At 37.9% G+C, this 20985-nt stretch overlaps 1 protein-coding gene across 1 annotated transcript in view; it reads right to left on the bottom strand.

Moving 5' to 3' along the window:
- Window positions 1–20985, bottom strand: part of MOCOS (molybdenum cofactor sulfurase) — a 205191-nt gene that overhangs the window by 169002 nt on the left and 15204 nt on the right. Inside the window, exons 2-3 of the mRNA XM_052704240.1 lie at window positions 9732–9821; window positions 7052–7118 (exon numbers count right to left, since the gene is read on the bottom strand). Coding sequence (XP_052560200.1) covers window positions 7052–7118; window positions 9732–9821 — 157 coding nt within the window. The remainder of the gene's footprint in view (window positions 1–7051; window positions 7119–9731; window positions 9822–20985) is intronic.

Genomic DNA, 20985 nt, shown 5'->3' on the forward strand with positions numbered 1-20985 from the left:
TTTTAACCAGGACAGAAATGCCCACAGTAACAAGCCATTACACATTTAATGAAGACAGCTGGCTGGAATCCGCCTGTGCCCAAGTGGGTTCTCAGTGCCACACAGAGGAAAAGAGATAACAACCAATAACATACATAGGAGATTAACTGCAAATTTCAGCAAGACATCAGGTTGCAGAGGGCAGCAAAACAGAAAAAGCAGCTTTAGAACTACAGCCTTTAGCGTGGGTGCTGTAAATAACCTGCTCATTAGAGAAAGCAAGAGCTATAGGCATGTGATTGTCTGGCAAGGCAAATGTATTTCCTGCGCCTGTAAACAAACTGGATGAGCTACAGACAGTCTGGAACAATGCATAAAAGCTAATAGCATTATTAGAGATGAGGAGAAGGCTGTAGTTATATTTGATGTCACAGTGACAGAAGATAGTTCTGTCTGTATAACAACTGAGATTAAAAACTGTAATGAAATCATTGAAACACTGCAGTCACCTGCCCAAAAAAAATTTTTTACCACCCTTTGCAGATCATAGCTGCTGCTACAGAAAAAACACAATAAAAACTTCCTGAATATATCACTGCCTTAAAAAGATCAGATATATATACACATACGAAAATGCAAACAATACACCATGAACAAGCTTGACTTGGTAATAAAAAAAAAATAAGCAACACTTTTAGCTATTGCCTTTGGTGAACTTCATACTAACACTATTTCAGTGGGTATCAGAGTTCAAAGTACTAAAAAGTCAAGACAGGATCATGAAGTATGTGCAACAAACAGTACCAAAAAGCTGAGGAAACTGAACAGTAAATAGAGTCAGAATTCACATTTTTGGATAGGGACTCAATATGCAGAAAGTGACTTTTTTCCAGGACTGAAGTCTGCTAGTTAAAAATGCAGGATGATATGGCTTGGGCAGCAAATATGAGTGCAAAACATACAAGCTTTCAAGAAAGTGATACCAGGAATTTCAGATTCACTGAGGCACAGATGCCATCAGGGGAATGCTCGGGAACACTATAGCATCTCTTCAACAGCTTAATTATATCAGCAGATGAAGTATTTAGATTGCTTTACAAGTGAAATGAAAAAGATTCTAAATTGAGCACAATATTCAACTTGCTAACTTCACAGAAAAACCCTGAGACTCCATAAAAAAGGTGTAAAGGGTAATAAATTACCTCTGTGCTTCTAAAAAATACACGGATTGTCTTTCCCACAGTGATGGTGTTACAGGTAACATAAACAGCATAGGTTAATCTTTTCAGAAATGCAATCACCAGTTTTCTTGGTAAAGTATCACTGATAATTGGAAAATTGAGTGTCTGTGGTCTTCAAGAAAGTTGACAAAAAACAGCTGAGTTTTGGACAATATCCATAATTCAAAATGGCACTCAAGATATCTCAACTCAACTGACTTGAAGCAAATAGCACAGCTCTTTAATGCTACATAATAATATAGGAAGAAAAACAGAAATCCAGTTTTTTTTTTGGTCTCCCACAAGCATTATTTAGAATACAAATGACCATCTAGACCAGTAAGGAAGTTGTCAGATTCCCTAAGAGCTGATAAAGAGTAATTAAAACTGTTAGGGGTCCAACAGGTAGGCAGGACTATGATACTACTCCCTTAACAGCTACAGGAACACGTTACCAAAAAAATCACAGAAAGGTGTTTCACTGAAGTTTTTGAGGATGCAATTGAAGATCCAGAACAGGGAAGAATATCACTGTTTTCAATTTCTTCTACAAGTCTAAGGAGGAAAAAATCTTCCATGTCATTTTTAAAAGAGACAAGAAGATGAATAGAAAAATGGAATTTGTACTGAGGAAATGTCACTATTTTTAACAATGTGCCTCATTCCAGTTGAAACATCTCATTTGTGGCACAGGTTCCCTCTAGCAGGAGCCATCAGGTCAGTGCCAGAAGAGCAGACTGAACATGCAGCTAGGCTTTATGAATTTATAGAACATGAATAAACATGGTGGCCTGGGTCCAAGTAAGCCTGTATCACTCCCTACACTTTGAGTGTTCTTTAGAAAGCAATGGAACTTATTCTCCATTGCTTCTTTATCACAGCCACACTATAAAAGCAGGTTCCTCAGGTTTCCTTTTCTCTGAACATAGAAGAAAAATAATGGTCATAACCACCTTTCTTCAAATCTCTGCAAAACACACTCTAACCACTCCTAGAAATTAAACTCCGGATTGCCCAAGGTTAGCTAATAAATTGTGTGTTCATACTCTAGCAATCTTGACCTCCAGATTTTAATTCTTTTTACTGAAGCATTTCTTTTTCCTTTCAATAAATGAAACACTCCAGATTTGTCTGTCTGCAACTCAGAGAGCATCACCATGAACCTACAAATATTATTCACTGCTATCTCATCACAAAGGTATAAAGCTGACTAGCAGAAGACTAAGATGATATTAACGCATTTCTAAAGCTTCAGCACATCAAAGTAACCGAGAATGAATTTATAAAAATAGAAATGAAAGTCCATCAGCAAAGTTACAAAGCAGACAGATTTCATTGTTTTTTTAAACTCATTCTAAAGAAATAGTATGTCTGAATGCTTTTCACTACCTGCATAGGACTACAAAGAGTAAAACCAGAAAAAGAAACAGATCAACTCCCAAAAATCTTGTTTATAAAATTGAGATTTTTATTTTATGCTTACTACTCATTCGATTATCTTGTTTCTTTTAGTACTGCAAACTAAAACGCAAGTTCCCACAGTTGCATAAAAGGACAGGTTATCAAATGAAAAACGAGAAAGCATCTGTACTGAAGTTCTTGATGGGCTGCTGCTCAGCACAGAGAGAGCACAAAATCAGGTACTGCTCGTGCCCCAGATCAGTGTGGGCACACTGGGATCATTCCATTGCACTGCTATGTAAAATCATTACATGGACCACCACAAAGATGATCACCTCTCTTGCCTATTCTGCGCTTTCAAGAAAAACTATTCATTATTCATAATTGTCTTCTCATGGTACTTCCGTTCACCATACAGAGCCATTCTCAGGAGCAGCCTTCCCACTTATCTTCACTGGCTGTGACATTTCAGACTTGTCCTACAGCTGAACAGCTGGGCCAGAAAAAGCAGCATTTGCATGTGGCAGTATAAAATAAGCACGTAAAAGGGCTGAACACCATCCCAGTTTTGAAAGGTGGTTTCCAAGTGAATAGGTGTCATTAAAGAGGAGAGCATGCAGAGCTCATATGTCACTCACCCATATGGTCTCCAGCTGATGACCTTTACAAAGAACAAATCAATACTAAGCAGATCCTGCATCTACTATTTCTTACTGTGTATGAAAGGTCAAGCAATTTTCATGTATGTATCAGTTCTAACATTCCTTTTCCAGACACTGAAGTGTTTAAACAAGGAAATAACCAAAGAATGCTTATTTCTCACATGTCACTGTTTCAGAACATGTGATAATTTAAAAAGAGAGTTAGACCTCATTTCAGGGACAAACTATGAGATTCACAGAAGGAATGTAAAGCCTTACTTCGCTATCATGAAATGATCTCTAAAAATACACTATAGATTAAATTATTAACAGGGTTAATAGGACTGCTTCCTCAGCAGAATTCAGTACTACCTGCATGTTTTATGCTGAAGTAATTTTGAAAAATATTAAGCTTTAAGCTGTTTATATTTATTTTAAGCAGCATGTCTGCTGTAACTTTTTTCATATGTACATGCAGGCCATGCAGGCCACAAAGATTATTCTCCTCTTACCATCTCCTTTAGATGGCATAGATTGAGAGAGGCTTCTATAAAAAGAGATGATTTGGTTCTATACTTAAACATGATCCCATTTAGTTCAATGCCAAATCCTTTTAGCTTCAGTGAGAAAATTCTGTAACACTCATTCCCATAGTTTAGGAGACTCCTGATGCAGAAACTAAGCTGAAATTTGAGGGCTTTTTACCCCTCTTACATTTCAATTCCTAAAGTAAGCTGAAGTTTAATGTATCTCAGTACCTGAAGTTCAACTACAAACATCAAAACTCTACTAAATTCAACAACACTGTTTGAATGAAAAAGTTACCCCGTTGGGTATTTTAAATGCACCCTAAATGTAACACTAGAACATCATTCTGGCTCTGATTAGAACACAACACTGAACTATTCGATCCTGCAAGAATAAGATCTACAAGGACAATGTTTTAAAATATTCAGAAAGCTAGTATTTTAAAATGCTTGCATATGGGAAAAGGGATATCTAATACTCTAATGAATTTCTGAGTTGTGTTATCTGCAGCATCGTGAGGAGATATTGCCACTCACATACTGTAGCCATACGGATTGGAGCAATGGCACATCCAAACTTCTGTAAGCAAGGTCATAAAAAGGGTCTATAATCTTTTTATGCCTACATTTAATACTTTTAAGAAAGGTTTATTACAGCTCTTGCTTCCTCTTCTCAACTTCATTCATGATTAATATAAAGATTCGCACAACATTAAAAATCTCTCCACAGTTCGTTTCAGAAGAGAAGCAATGCTTTTGTGAATAGGGTTGCTTTTGATTGTTCTTGTTGTACTTCAGTTGGTAAGCCATTTTGATTATTTTAACCTGGTAAATCATAGAAAACATACATTAGCTCTAATATTTAATTATTTACATTATTTTAATGCAAATCTGTATTCTAACAGTGCTTTCTGCCAGTCAAACAAGTACCAAAGCAAAACCAAATAATAGTTTTATATGGAGGAAAAGTGTACATTGCCAGATTAGGAAGGTTCATGCCAATGCTGTAACCAGCAACATCAACAAATACAAATTAGCAACTAAGTTTTGTATTCATCTTAAAGATTACAAGGATTGGACTAGATGTTCTTTAAAAGGTCCATTCCAACTCAAACCATCCTATTATTCCATACCTGATTACTTGCGCATGGCATCTCATCAGAAAACCAAATTTAAAAATTAGAAAAAATAATCATAAGGTCACAGGAGTTGATCACAAATAGAAGTTACGCTTCTGGCTGTTGCCATGCACCAAAAGCAGAACTATAAGGAAGCAAATCATTTTAAGGTATCTGAAATTACCCACAGAATTATTGTTTCATCGAGGAAATCTAGCCTGTGAGCTCTGATATAGGACAAAACTGCCTGCCTCCCTTTTGTCATACTGCTTATTTTGACTAGCTGCAAGAGCATGGAAGCATAGATATTTAATATTCTTTTATTGGCTTTTAGATAACTGACATACTGACAGGTTCTAAGGCATTTTCTTTCCAAATTTTTACAACTTTACAACTGTCTTTTTTTATGATTATGCTTTTAAAACTTTTATTGGGGAATAATTGCAGAATATCTACAGGACTAGCTGGCAAATTACATTTGCAAGACTGGAAATGTTCATTTGGATGCAGAGTGCTCTTCATTCATTTACTTATTTTCAGGAGAAAAAAAATGAAAACACTGGTATGCTTATGGCATCTTCCATGCAGCTGTTATAAAAGTCACTTAAAAAAATAGGATCCGAGATAAAATAAGCTGAAGCTGCTGGCTTTCTGTAAGAAATCTATGTTCTTTCTTAAATAAATCTTAAGTATACAGAAAAGGTCTATTTCTTTGTACCTTGGCCATGAATATATACTGTCCATACAGTATTATAGAAGTTATTCCAGAAACAGCTACAAAGAACACTTTCTATTGTACCTTCATAAGAATAATGATTCAATGGCAACACTGAAATATTACAGTAAATTAAAACCACAAGCTGAACACTGCATGTGATCACACAGGCAAGCTCAGCAGACTGTGGGACTGTAGGTACTGCTGTACATGGTCCTAAGCATCTGATGTTGAAGACAGCCCTTCCTCATAGACTGTATTTCACTTAGGCTTGTGCTAACAGATTGTCTTATCCTGCTCGGCATAAGACAGAGTTCAGAGAAAGGAAAGAATACTTTTTCAGAACATTTAGGAAAAAAAAAAAAAAAAGGAGAAAGTTTATACCCAGCACCATCACGCAGCTAAAAATCTCATGGTTTTGTTGTTTGGTTTTCGTTTTTTCTTTTTTTTTGTTTTTTTTCTTTTTTTTTTTTTTTTTTTTTTTTTAAACACCCTTATAAAAGCGCACTCAGAAAAGGCAAAAAGATGTAAAGCAGATTTTTTTCATTTTAACTCCAAGCACTACAATGCTATAGTTCCACTACTATTGATCTGAATTCTGTAATGTGTTTTGGAGAAAGGTTTGCTTTCAAGATGATGATAATAAAGGAATCTGTGACATTTCTCACCCTGGGCAAAGAGTGCCATTAAAAGCAGGCCAATCAATTCTGGTCGAAGTATGCATATCTAGCAATGAAGACATTTTATAAAATAGCAAGAGGCACATAAAAAACCCTCAAGATGTTAAACTAAGTACCTACACTGAGTACTTCTTCACTTTGTGCAAACCAATAGTAAAAAAACAGCTTTCAGCGCGCTTTATTCTGAACTCGTGCAAGGACAGTTTTTTTTTTAGAGATTCAGTTCCTTCTTGCCATGATGCTCAACTGTATTTTATTTGTCTTTTTGAACTAAGTGACAATAAACAAACTTTAAAAGCTATTGTCTCAGTAGAAGTATCTGTTGCACAAGTATGTACACATTTATTACTCTTTCTGTGAAGAACATTTTTTTTTTTTATAAACTACTCCAAACCACTACACTTTAAATAAAGTCATCTGAATTACAGCAACGTCTTTGCACTCATTCCACTTTACTATCTGCTTTACCATCTTATTAATATTCACATTTGAAATTCTAAATTCTAGATCTTAATTAAAATTGTAGACTTACATTACAGCACTAATTTAATAACAGGAATTGGAGAATTGGGACAACTGGGAGAAGAAGAAATAGATTGTCTCGAACTGCATTCAACATCTGACTGCCTGAGTGCAAGGTATTCTCTGTAGATGTGACAGACAAACCTCAGAAAATGGCATCACATCAAAATGATCCAAACAGCACAGGCCTAAACAAAATGAAAAATATCAAGTGCATCACACAATGTCTGAAAGAAAGATTATTCTACCTGTATCGGACATGCTCGATTGTGTCGTATGTCAGTTTGCTGCTGATATTCTGACTATGAGGGTTGCCTAGGAGACAATGGAGAAATAGAAGTTAATCATAAATCATAGGTACTAATTTCTTTTTCTTTTAACAAAGTATTACACCAAGCCAGCCTGAAAAAATGACCAAGAAAGATTTAATATTTACTTTGCAGGCAATGCCCTAAAGTTCTTGGAACAGTTAGTCAAAACATATAACTAAAGAAAACAATTATGACAGACCTTGAAACTTCCAGCTGTATCTGTTACTAGTACTTAGGTAGTTCCCTTAACAAAAATACAACTGCATCTGTAAAATAGGCTAGCAAAAAAAAAAAAAGCTGAGACAGAATGCACATTAATAAATACATTCAGGGACTAAGACATAGTTAACAGACATCATATGGAGGTAGCAGACATTCATTACTGGACACCACTTATGCTCCTATTGCTCATGAAAATAAAAGTTTCACTGCAACAGTGGCCACCTTAGTACAGCTCAGAACAGACAGATGTTAACAATTGAAACAGTACCTAAGAAGGGCATAAATTTACCTCCTTGAGCAAAATAAGCTAAACCAACATCCACAGATGAACAACACGCTTTCCTTTCAATAAATCCTTAGGAAAACACATAAGCATTTTTGAAAGAGAACAAGAAAAAAAGTTACCAATTAATACACTATTCAGTAATTTACAATAAAATCTACTTATTTTAAAATTTCAAAAATCAGTGAAGGTGTTACAAAGCATGTTGAGTGAAAGCATTTAAAAGAATAATAACATCTAGGTACTACATCTAAGGTTTGAGCTCTGATTTTTTATTTTTATTTTTTACATCTGATGTTGCATTTCTGTTAATTTCCAATTCAAATATTCTCAATTTAGAAGTGAGAATCTCTTTTACTTACATCCCTTCCTCTCATTTACACATACAGTATCTTAAATGTAGTTCTTTAGGCCTGTAGATTATCACCAAGAAAATAAAAAAGGGCAAGCTGAATTTCCCCTTCATTCACACCTGTGTCCATCAAATAAACTCATACAACAGTTACTGCCCTTAGAGTAGCAGAGATAGAAGTGAGGAAAAAAAAATTTGACCAGGCTAGGGATTACATTATCATTTTAAATTAAAGCAGCGTCAAACATGGAATTTGTTCTCACATAGCATTATAGGTACTGTGAAAATCTGGCAGCACTACTATTTCTATTCATGACCACTCAATTGATTCACAGATTTAATCTTTTCTGCCACAGATGGCACTTCTAATTAGAAGGGCCAAGCCCAAATTTGTTTGAAGTAACTAAGATCAGAGTGCATATGTTTCACTTCGCAATGGCTGCAGTGACAGAACATTAATTTTAATATCACTGACATTCACTACCATAAGAGATTTTGTATGTAATCAAATCAGTGCATCCTTTTGTAACTCCAAAAAAACAAAAAGGCTACCCTTATTAAGAATAACATCTAGTTCAAACAAGAACTTAAATTCACATTGGATCCAGGACTTGTCAACATTCAGAAAACAAGAGGGGAAAATGCTACAGACAATGTTGCACGACATGAAGTTTTGCCAGAACTTCTCTGTGGCTTGTCACCCAGGTGATAAGCACATGCTGGTGCTTTAATGAACACAGTTCTCTTTTGAAGAGTGATATCTAGTTCCCAGATGAGGAAACACTTTGCTCAATGGATCAGGGAGCAAAAGGAATACATAAAACCAGAAAAAAGGACATCTAGCCCACAGATATTAACACACAATAAGAAATTTTGATGACTTCAGAGGGACTACTAATAGCATATATAGGTAATACTGCAAAGCATTTTTTTTTCTCCTGGATGAGTCTCTTCTAACATAAACTGTGTCTCACCATAACAATAACGTCCAAACAAAGGATGTTGTCTTTGTTTAAAAGCACTAGCAGCGTGGGGTTCTCAGAGATGATTATGTCCTGAAGAATTTAAGTAGAACATCCAGGGAAGAAATAATACTAGGCAGCACTATACTGCCCTAAAGCCTTAATAACTAAATCTCCATCCAGATACTGCGCAATTACAAACACATCAAATTCACATTCCTTTTCTAAGTACCAAACTGCAGCAGACCAGAAGAGGTTTAGCACCTATTCTCTGCCTAACTCCACTCTATGTTAAGCTTTCTTTCAAACAAAATGCTTATGATGGACCACAGTCACAAGAGCGAAGGGTCTACATAACCTAGTCCCACACAACTGCTCTGTACTTCTCTTGTCATACTATCCATCATCTACTGCCAATTTCTGGCAGCCTGTAGGCTGGCTTCCCTCACTATGTGCAAAAAGAGCAGCAGCTACCTTTCAGTAACAACCACATGTTTAGGTCCTTTTGTCCACATATTAGAAAGGGCAAGATTCACAAGGGTGAAAGCAGCCCTGGACAACGGCAGGAGAGCAGTTCCCATTTGCCTGCATCCCACCACAAAGACATGTCCTCAGCCACTAAAAAGCAAAGCAAGGGAGATCTAAAGAGATGTGACCTCTCCCTAAAATCACTGGTCTTCCAACTGCTCTATAGCAGTGTGAAAAACCTATCTTCCAACAACTCAGCAGGCCTAGTTTTGAACTACTTAGGTGAAAAGAATAATGAGAAGAATAATGGAAACATTGATTCGTACTTACTATAAACGTTGTTTCTGAGGTCATCTGTAAAAGCTGTAAGTAGACTTTCAGGGAAAAGTGTGGAACCTGCGTGGTCAAGGTAAGTCACCCCTAAAACAAACAAAAAGATCAAATTCAATGTTTTTTTCTTAAATACTTAATTCTAATTTCTCATATACAAGTAAGATACATTATACAAGGATCCACACTGAAGTACACAACACAAAAAGCTGTTCCCCCAAAGTTCCTAGTGTATGACAGTTCTCTGTCTGACTCAGAAGTCCACCCAGATTTTGAAAAACGGTTCTCAAATACGTTCTAATAAACCAGGCAACACTCACACTGAGGCATCTTCCATTCACCAGCACAGTTTTAAAAAAGTGATACAATAGAAGCCCGGTGTTTTGATTGCATCTTTATAATTTTTAACTAGAAAGCAAAATACTGGAAGAGATCCTTTTCTTCCAAGTTCATATTACACATCGTTTGAAAAGTTCCACCTGTAGAAGACTGCACAAGCTACTGCCTTGAGCCACAGTACCTTGGCACTTCTAGACACTATTATTATCCTTATCTCAATAATCACTACAAGTATCAACAAAAACAGTGAGTTGTTCAGTCTGCCAAAGAGGAGACAACAACCATGTTAACTGGCATAGCCTGAATCCTTTTTGAAGACCAAAGTTTAAGTTTTAATGCATTTAAATATTCCTTGCCAGTCTGCTGCACTTAATGTTTGATTCATTTTTAAAATTCCTTTTTATATTTTTCAGTTATTGCAAAACTTTTAAATAAAAGCTTCTTGGAAAGGGAGGCTTTCTCGTGTTTGACCATTTTAGATTTCTTAATCTTTAGCAATTATTCTTCCATTTCTCCAGTGTGTTGCATGTCCTTTATTAGTTTTTTCATTTCACTTACCTTAAGTATTTCAACCTATTTCAAATTTTAATAATGATGAATACGATTAAGATTAGAATTTAATAAGTATTTTAAAAGCCTTTCCTTTCCACAGGGATTTAAAAGTTAAGCTTAAAGAGTTAAGCTTTAAATGAGAAGTCCTGACACTTGGAAATACGTATAATTATAAATTACGTTGCTGTAGCAGCGATTCAGTGGGTGAAGCTGTGCGACCAGTAATGACAAAACCAGTCTGGACACCCATCCCTTCTTTTATTTTATGAGAGAGTCCTCCACTGCCTCAAGAATTCCCCATTTATAGTGCCTGGTTAAAAGCAGATTTTCTTTTTTTTAATGAGTTGAAGTTAATCAAGGAAAAGTGTTTTGAGGTGCTTAGAGTGGAAGAGGATGGAAAAATACTAGACTGATTTATTATATGTACCATCTTCCTGGGTTTTTACTTTTTTTTTTTTTTTTTAATCATAGCAAGGACTAAAAAGCAGTATGAAACAGTACATACAATCACATAGAGGTCAAAATGAAGATTCAGAAGGCATATGGTGAAACCTGGCTGCCCCACAGTTAGTCTGTATGGCAAATGCCAGCAAGCAAGCTTCATTTCAAGAAAGTGCTTGCACAATCATAACAAATCACACCATAGCAGACATACCCTTACATCTACACGTGTTTACTATGAATATGCAATGTATACTATAAAAAAAAGAAAAACCAATATAGAAAACTGGCAGAGAAGATATTTTCATGCTGTAGCTAACGCAAGGGAAATGCATTCATTATAAAAATTGCTCTAGTGCTGTGACATCAAATATCAAATCTGCCCATTTAAAGATGATTCAGTTTCACTCATGAGAAACTGCTTGGCATCTCCCAGCCTCAGAAACGGAGGTGCTTCGAGCTGAGCAGGGCAGCTCCAGGAGACAGTCGGGTCTCCATTGGGGATCCCCAGACACCCAGCCTCTCCTTTGCCATAACATGACCAGCTTTACCTTCACCAGGCTACATGCAAATCACACTGTCAGAGTCACCACAGCGGCTGGTTAACACCACAGTGTTAACACCACAGTGGCAGGACACTGGGATGCGACTCAGAACCCACAGCTTAGTAGCCAGCGCATCTAGCTCCGATATAGAACAGAAGTAACTGCAAGTACATAGAATCACAGAATGGTTTGAGTTGGAAGAGACCTTTAAGATCATCCAGTTTCAACCCCCTGCTACACGCAGAGACACCTTCCTCTAGACCAGATTGCTCAAAGTCCCATCCAGCCTAGCCTTGAACACCTCCAGGGAGGGGGCAACCTGTTCCAGTGTCTCACCATACTCACAGTAAAGAATTTCTTCCTTTTATCTAGTCTTAATCTACTCTCTTTCAGTTTAAAGCCATTTTTCCTTGTTCTGTCACTACTACCTGTTCTCCTAAAAAGTCCCTCCCCAGCTTTCCTGTAGGCCCCTTCAGGTACCAGAAGGCCACTACAAAGTCCCCTCAGAGCCTTCTTTCCTCCAGGCTGAAGAGCTCCAGCTCTCAGCCTGTCCTCATAGGGGAGGCACTCCAGCGCTCTGATCATCTCCATGGCTTTCCTCTGGACCTACACCAACAGCTTGATATCCTTGTGTTGGGGGCCCCAGAACTGATGAAATACTCCAGGTGGAACCTTGCAAGAGCAGAGAAGAGGGGCAGAATCACTTCCCTTGATCTGTTGGTCAAGATTCTCTCAATGCAACCCAGAATACAGTTGGGCTTCTGGGCCGCAAGCACACACTGCCAGCTCACATTGAGTCTTGCATTAACAGACGCTCAAATCCTTCCCCTCAGGGCTGCTCTCAAGCCATCCTCTGCTCAGCCTGTATTTGTGCTTTGGATTGCCCCATGCTAAGTGCAGGACTTTGCTCTTGGCCTTATTGAACTTCATGAGGTTGGCATGGGCCCAGCTCTCAAGCCTGTCCAGGTACCTCTGAATGGCACCCCTTCCCTCTAACATATCACCTGCATCACTCAGCTTGCTGTCATCTGCAACCTTGCTGAGAGTGCACTCAAACCCACAATCCATGATGCCTACAAAGATGTTAATCAACACTGGTCCCAGCATTAATCTCTGAGGAACACTGCTCATTACCAATCTCCATTTGGACACTGAGCAATTGACTGCAACTCTGAGAGCAACCGTTAAGCCAGTTCCTCATTCAGCGAGTTGTCCATCCATTAAATCTACTTCTCCCCAGTTTGGTGATGAGGATGTCATGTGGGACAGTGGCAAAAGCTTGCACAAGTTCAGGCACATGATATCAATTGCTCTTCATTTATCATTGAACGCCATAACTCCATCAAAAAAAGGTCAGCAAGTTTGTCAGGCACTATTTGCCCTTGCTGAAGCCATGTTAGCTACCACCCATCACCTCATCTTTGTTTTTTTTGTGTGCTTTAGTAGGATCTTCAGGAGGATCTGCTGCATGATCTTGTCAGGCACAGAGGTGAGACCAACTGGTCCATAGCTCCCTCTATCTTTTTTTCCTCTTCTTGAAAACTGGGGCTGTGTTTCCTCTTTTCACCAGACTGCCACAAGCTTTGAAGTATGATGGATAAGAGCTTGGCAACTTCACCTGCCAGTTCCCTGAAAACCTGTGGATGGATCTCATCAGGTCCCATGGACTTCAGCATGTTCAGATTCTTTAAATGGTCGCAAACCTGATCTTCACTTACAGCAAGCACATCTTCCTTTTCCCAGTTCTTACTTCTGCTTTCTGCAGCTTGGGCAGTGTGACTAGAGCCCTTGCCAGTGAAGCCTGAAGCAAAGAAGTCATTGAGCACCTTAGTTTTCTTCATATCTTTTGTGACCAGGTCTCCAGTTTCCTTTCAAAGATGGCCCACATCTTCCTTAGCCTCCCTTTTAACCCTGATAAACCTGTAGAATTTCTTCTCATTCCCCTTTATGTCCCTTGCTAGATTTGATTCTAACTACTACTTCTTCGCATCCTTCCAGGTAACTCATTCCTGCCTACACCACCTATAGACTTCCTATCTGTGGTAAGTCCAGGAATTTCTAAATAATCCATGGAAGAGTCCAGGCATTCTTGCCCGCCTTCCTCTCTCTCTCAAGATGGACTGCTTCTGGACGTGAAGAAGATGGTCCTTGAATACTGACAAGCTTTCTTGGGTCCCTCTTCCCTTCAGGGCATTATCCCATGCCAGCCTGCCAAGCAGCTCCCTGAAGAGTTCACAGAATGTTCTCTGAAGTCCAGAAAAAACAAAGGCAGCCCACTCCTCCAAGAGAACAGTGCCTTCCTAACAGACTCATGTGAAACAATACAAGCAAAAGGGTCTCTAGATAATAGTTCCCCTATGTGATATTTTCAAATTTGATTCATTACACAATCAATTCAGGACAACATTGTGACTTTACTAAATAAAGGTACAGAACACTTTAATTCATTTCTGAAATACCACCTCCAGGTCCATGACTTGGAATTCTTAAACTTTTATGATACCCTTAATGCTGCTGTTTAATTGAAAGCAAAATAGCATTTAATACTCTCTGTACTGCCTGAAAAATGAAAAAAAGGTGCTCATAGAACTTGAGACAGCACTCAAACAAATACCTTCATTGCTACTGCACTTGTATGCTGTAGCTTTTCCCCTTCCTGTCTTATTTCAATAAAACTATTTTTTAGAGGAAAGAAAAAAAAAAAGCACTGTGGCACATGCATAACACCAGCAAACAGAAGAACATTAATAATTTTCATTGTTTTTTCCCCTAGTTTAATAACACTTGCTATTTTAACTTTATTGAACACACATTAACAAAAGATTTGTCAGTATATACAGAGTAATCTAGTTCCCTGTTTCACCGCAGTATTTTGTATATAGCCTGTCAGCATTGTGAAATTACATTATTTACAGCAAGTAGCACAAAAAGAAAACAACATGATCAACCAAAAGAAAATTAAAATACACCATTTGTTAGGACCTGCCTTCTTTATTTGGGAAAAGCATAAAATTTAGTTCAATTTACATACTATTATGCAAGGAATTGTAACTGACTTCATTGATCAAGTACCAACTATTTGATAAAACTACATTTCAGAGGCAGGTTTTTTTTAGGATGGTTTTCAGAACTCCTACTATGTGCCAACTTTAGTTATGTAAAGTTATTTATCAACAGTATCCAATCATATGCTATAATAATCACATGCTAATATTGCAAATTATTTCTACATACAGAACACCCTGGAAACAAATGTGAACCAGTCTTTCCTGCTCAAAATCAGAAAAAAAGAACAAAGAACTCCACTTGTGAAATAGATAGTCCCCTGTTTTTCTTCTGTGTTAAAATTCACATGTAGACCAAATATTCACCATCTCCGCATACCTTGATTCTTTGTAAAACTTCAGGCGTGCAATAAGCACAGCCTCAGATATCACAGAACCTCCAGAGATCGAGTCCAACCCCACTACATTGCTTTGCAGCCCCCCTGTGCAGGCTGCACAGATAGGTGTCCATGTGAGTCTCAAATATCTCCAGAGAAGGAGAATCCAAACCTCTGTGGGCAGCCTGTTCCAGTGCTTCATCACCCTCATTGAAAAGAGTTCCTTAGCATATTGGTGCAGAACTTCCTATGCTCCAGTTCATGGCCACTTCCCCTTGTCCTGTCCCCACAGACCACTGAAAAGTTGGCTGTGCTCGTTTGACTCCCACACTTAAGATACTTACAAACATTAATCAGACACCCTCTGAGTCGTCTTTTCTCAAGGTTGAACAGACCCAGTTTGCTTTTCCTCACAGGGGAGATATTCCAGGCCCTTTATCATCTTCATGGCCTTCCACTAGACTCTCTCATGGAGATCCTTGTCTTTTTTGTATTTGGGAGCCCAGAAGTGGATACAGTACTCCAGTACACTGGGTGACTATTCAGCTTAATTTAACACTCCTATTTTACATGTATACTTTTAGATCTCCTAGTAATTAGGAAACTCAGTGTATGGTTATCATGCTGTAGACAGCCTAACCAGAGGAGAACAGAGACCATGCAGGCAATCCCAAGATGTCCTCCTCCCTACACCACTGAGAACCTACGCCTGGTCATCCAGCTTGTATTCAGCTATATTATGACATCTTCTGCTATGTGACCTATTCTTTTAATCCTTAATGTTGTTCTTGATGCTATATATCACTGAGTCTTAACTGTACATCAACCACAAAAATAACCATTTACCTGCTCTGTGCATGGCTGCCTCATTTCCTCAACCTTTTGCAACCCTGTGATTCCTTAGCCGTGGCCCCACAGGTGCTTCCCAGGTCTCAGACAGAGCATAACCCCCCCTCTCAACTGATTATAGCCTGTCAGTCAGGCTACCAAAGCTTCCATAATGAAAAATAAAATGGAATCATCAAGTTTGATTGACAGATATAATTACAATTCAGTGGGATTATGTACAAAACATTGCTTGGAAATACATACAGGCAGAGCCCTGAGGAGATGGTATCTATCTTAAGTGCAGCAACATTAACAACAAACAGTATGAAATCGATTGCATGAAAACAAGCTGAAGGCAAAATACAGCATTATCTGTCAAAAGATAAATAAATAAAATATAAGACTTCCACATGCCAAAACAACGACAACAAAACTGGAATAACCCAAGTTTAATAAGTGACAATATAGAGAGGAGAGGGGTCTACAAAGGAAAGTGAGCTATCCTTTGGACCACCAAGTAGCTAACAGGTAGCACCACATCAGCCACTTCAAGTTATTCTCACTATCTATGTCAGGTGCCCTTCAGAGGCTGCTCCCACTCTTCACTGACTGTATAAGAGCTGCTTCTAAATTAAATGCCAAAAGCAGCTCTAACTATGCTGTGCATCTAACCTTGAAAAAAGCACCTGAAGTCTCAGGATGATACAGTCACTGATATGCCCACACACCGCACAGATGGATAAAAATCCTGGCCCTGCAAAAAAAAAAATAAAAATCTCCAAATGTTAAACGGAAAAAGAAAAGAAAATGCTACTAATACGGCTTGAGAGTGGATTTTGTTTGAAACAGAACATACCTAGCATTTTGTTAATATGGTCAATTACTTGTTATTTATATCTTCAGTTCTTACTTGGCATCAATATAGACAAAAGCTATCAAAACTAGATTATGCTTTCTGAATGACATGCTTGTCACCTATACGCTGCTAGACAAATCAACATTTTGTGTCCCTTGCTTAGGATCAGGAGCTCTTCAAATGACCCCAAAAGCACAGTACCTGAGCAACAAGGCTGCAGACCAAAAGCCTGAAGAGTCACCGTACCACTGGAGGAGAACCTGGCTCCCAACTGCCACCCTGAGCTCAACAGCACTTGGAGTGCTCCCAGGTCAACCCAGCAACCCACAGAAAGACATCCATATTTCACAGGTTGCTAGCCAGATACTGAGTTCTGTGGGAAATCAGTGCTTCATTAGTGTACTTGAGTGTTTGACATGATGAACTGAATAAGAAAGCAAAGCATGAAATATCAACTACATTTATACATATTAACTTCCCATTAGTTCTCTCCACTTGCTGTTAGTTCACGTTATTCGTTCTTATTGCACTATTAGCTTCAGCAAAGCAGTCAGAATATCAAAACAGTTTGCAGACAATATCATACACCATCTTCACTGTACTTTTCAGCAGGGACCGCTCAGACTCTACAAAATTAGGTGGCCAAAACCCAGTTTCAATAAGCCCTGCCTCTGTTCTATGCCCACATATAGTTTACAGTATCCCTACATAGAGCTGACAGCCTGCTGGTATTGAGGCCTTGCAAGCACTAAATAAAGCAAGCGTTTTATATTTAAGTCATACCCAGCCCTATGAAATGCATCTTTCACAGCTGCAGGAAAAAAAGAGTACGTGCTGTCAAATTTCATCATTTATGAGCTCCTGTGCTAAATGAGACCCCAGCAAATGGGTCAGTGAGCATCTACCTTGGTTCATGCAGCCCACCTGTAATGCAGTTTTATAACAGGCTCACTTTTTGCCCACTAGGGCCTGATTAGATATCGACTGCTGCCAGTACAGTTATTTCCATAGGCTCCTGTAACAGGTTGCATTTCAGATTCTCACTGAAGCCTTCCTTAGTTCTGGGCATGACTCAGAGGTACCTCAGCCACAAGCAAATAACATACTGCAGCTTACTACCTCATCACCTCCAGATAAAATATAAATTGCAAGTGATCCATAGATATGCAAGCCTCCAAACTGCAACATACCCAATCCAAAACCCATTTTCACACGTCCTTATTGAAGACGCTATCTTTCAGTCTCCTTTTACCCCTCTTCTCTCTCATGCAATTGATCAAATAATAGGAGTTCAAAGAGAACACAGTTCCTGTTCTTCTACTACCACAAAATGTTTTTGTTGGTTTTGCTGAAATTTTCACGAAAATGTTCACTTTTGTGCAGGAAAGCAGCATCCAGAATTTCCACTGGCAGTTGCAACACGACAGGAGAAAGCAATATGTAAGGAATCTTAATAGTAATCATTTATAGTAATGGTCATTAGCTAAACACTCTTATTCTACATCCGCCTTCATTACCTTTTCTTTTTATTGCTATAAAAAGACAGGCTTACAACAACATGCCAAAATAATGTTTGAAATTGACTTTTCTAGTTAGTTCTATTTCTTGCTCTGTGGCCTGAATCAATTGGATTCATACAAAATCCAAATTAGTGACTTTAAATATCCCCTGCAAAATACATTAAATGATGAAATGATTAAATGATTATATACAGCGACATACAGAAAGCTTTCAAAATGGTTTTACTGGTTTCCAAAAACACTAGGAGGAAAAACTAAGGTTGAAAGAACAGAACAATTAAAAACAATACAACCACAAGTAGTAACCTTGTTCTTCTCTCTCTGGAAAGCAAGTTTCAAGAAAAGCTTACTTCCCTCACCTTAATAAAAATAAAAAAAAATAAATAAATCAGTCCTCAGACTAACACATCCATATCTCTTGACTTACTGTTCCTAACTGTTTTTCAGTTCTGTTTCTAGACTGGAAAAAACAAATACATGTGTTTCAGTATTTCATCTACTACTTAAGATATAATATAACATCTGGTGGGAATTTCATTTTAATAAGACAAAAATCCTTGTGTTTTATTATGGAGATGAGACATCACTATGAAAAATGACTAACTTTTCTATTGCATACACTTCCACTTCATAATAATTTGAAGCAAATCGCTTCTCAAGTAAAACTTCTTCCCTTATTCAAATAGAAAGCAACCTAAATGGTAAGATTACGCTATTACCTTACCTTTACTAAAGCCCACTGACTGCATTAGATGCTCATTTCACTAATATTGCTCATTAAATATATCTATTTCTTATTTTGTTTTGAGAAGAGAATATAAAGAAATACAGAATATTCAATAATTATTTTTCTAATGCCTCCAAAAACATCATAATACAGTTAATACAACAGTTTTTGCAAAAAAAAAAAAATAATAATAGATCTAAGAGACATAAATAAGCTTCTACCAATAACTTAGCAGGAATGTAATTATATGTTGGTGTAAGTGTTCTATTAATGCCTTCTTATATTTGAGCTAAATTAGTTCCTACAGCTTATTTTCCATTAATTAGGTGCCTTCCCAAGCACAGATTCAAAGCCTTCAACAATCATTTCCAAGAATGTGCCAAGAATGAGGTCTGTTTATCACAAAGTAGCATTACAGTAAAACAAAGCTTTTCACAATAGCGAAAAATCATGACAGCTGCAGAGCTGTGCTAACTAGTTTTGACAAAAGAAATGAAATATCAATCTCCTAACGATTAACCTCAAACATAGCTATATGCAAGAGAAAACCTGCTTAACACAGGCTCACTTTTACTTATAATAACATGCCACTTCAGCATATCCCCTGGTTGTTTTGTTCTTGGGTTTTTTTTTGTTGTTTTTTTTTTTTTTCCTCTTTAATTTTGGTAAAGCCCATTGTGTTTTAGGAAACTAAAAGAAAATGAAACTCTCCTGAAGTGCTGACAGAAGAGCCTATGTTTGGCTTTCTTGTTAAGTGACCATTACCATGCAACACACGGGGTTTGAAGGTTTGGTCTTTACTTTAAAAGACAACAGAAATCCACTGCTGGTTATTGTCATGCAGCTTTTTAGAGCAAGTCTGTGGCTTTTCCAGACATTACCTTTCACTGGACACAGACATTATCATTCCTTGCGCTGCTGGAATCCTAAAAACTGAAAATACACTCTCAAAAGCAAAGGGCAGACTAACATGCAGGGGCTGTCAAGAACCACCTGAACACGAAACTTCACTTCTTTCTTCCTCCAGCCACACCTCCCAACACTCGCAATCTATTGGCAGTCTCAGATTCATTAGAGTTCTTTGACCTTTGAAGGGTTGCAGTGGGACAGAAATACCTTTTCTAAAGTCCAGTGACTGAAAAGGAATCCAGCCAATATCTATTTGAATTTCTAATTGTACTACAATGAATAACCAAAGCAGAACTCTGTCTTCAGTTCACAGAGACCTTACCTCTGTGAAACAGAGAGGACTATGTTCAAACATGAGCATACGCAACAGCAGCCGATTCAGAGCCTTTGAGGTAGTTATGAGGCTCAGCTGGACTGAGTTAAACCATTAACAAATATACTAAATCAGCACTTCCTAGATGTACTGAGCTGATTACCTTTTTGGTTCCAAGCCAAGCTAGTGAGCTATATTGTCATCTGCACAGAAGCTTAAGCAACCTTTGAAACAACAGAAAGCTTTCTTTCTTGACATGCTGGCCTATGTATACTGCTACCTCCCCCCCAATGGCACCTATGGACATCTTTAGACTCCAGGAGGTTTGTGTGAACTCTCCAGAAGTTCAGAGACCAACAAAAAGGAGTAGGATGCACACAAACAAGGGTTACAATTGCAGCTGACAGATCACCTTGCTACAGTCAAGTAGCATCAGCCACTTCTTCAGAAGGGTACCAAGATATCAAGGCGACTGAGTGGCTCCTTGAAGGATGTGTTATACACATTTCCAAATATATATTTGGAAAGATGTCTTGGTGTACATTACTGAGATGATTATATGAATAAACACGTAGAAGTAACACTTGAAGGTGATAATTAGTGTTTTCGTGCTTCTTACAGAAGAACATAAGGAAAAGCATACGACTCTGGAAGACTATCTTCCTTCTCTCTCCTCCACACTGGATTCCACACTGCTCCTCCAATTGTACATTCTGATATTTCCAGTCAAGCAATAACCAAGAAGTCATCACACCTTCTTCCAGTCTCACTCATTTTGGTGTAAACCAAGAGAAGACACATGGAAACCAATGCAATAATTCCAGTTCATTTCCCTTACATCA

Source organism: Tympanuchus pallidicinctus, unplaced genomic scaffold, assembly GCF_026119805.1.
Source record: "Tympanuchus pallidicinctus isolate F22 unplaced genomic scaffold, pur_lepc_1.0 scaffold5, whole genome shotgun sequence".
In the NCBI taxonomy this organism is placed as follows: Eukaryota; Metazoa; Chordata; class Aves; order Galliformes; family Phasianidae; genus Tympanuchus; species Tympanuchus pallidicinctus.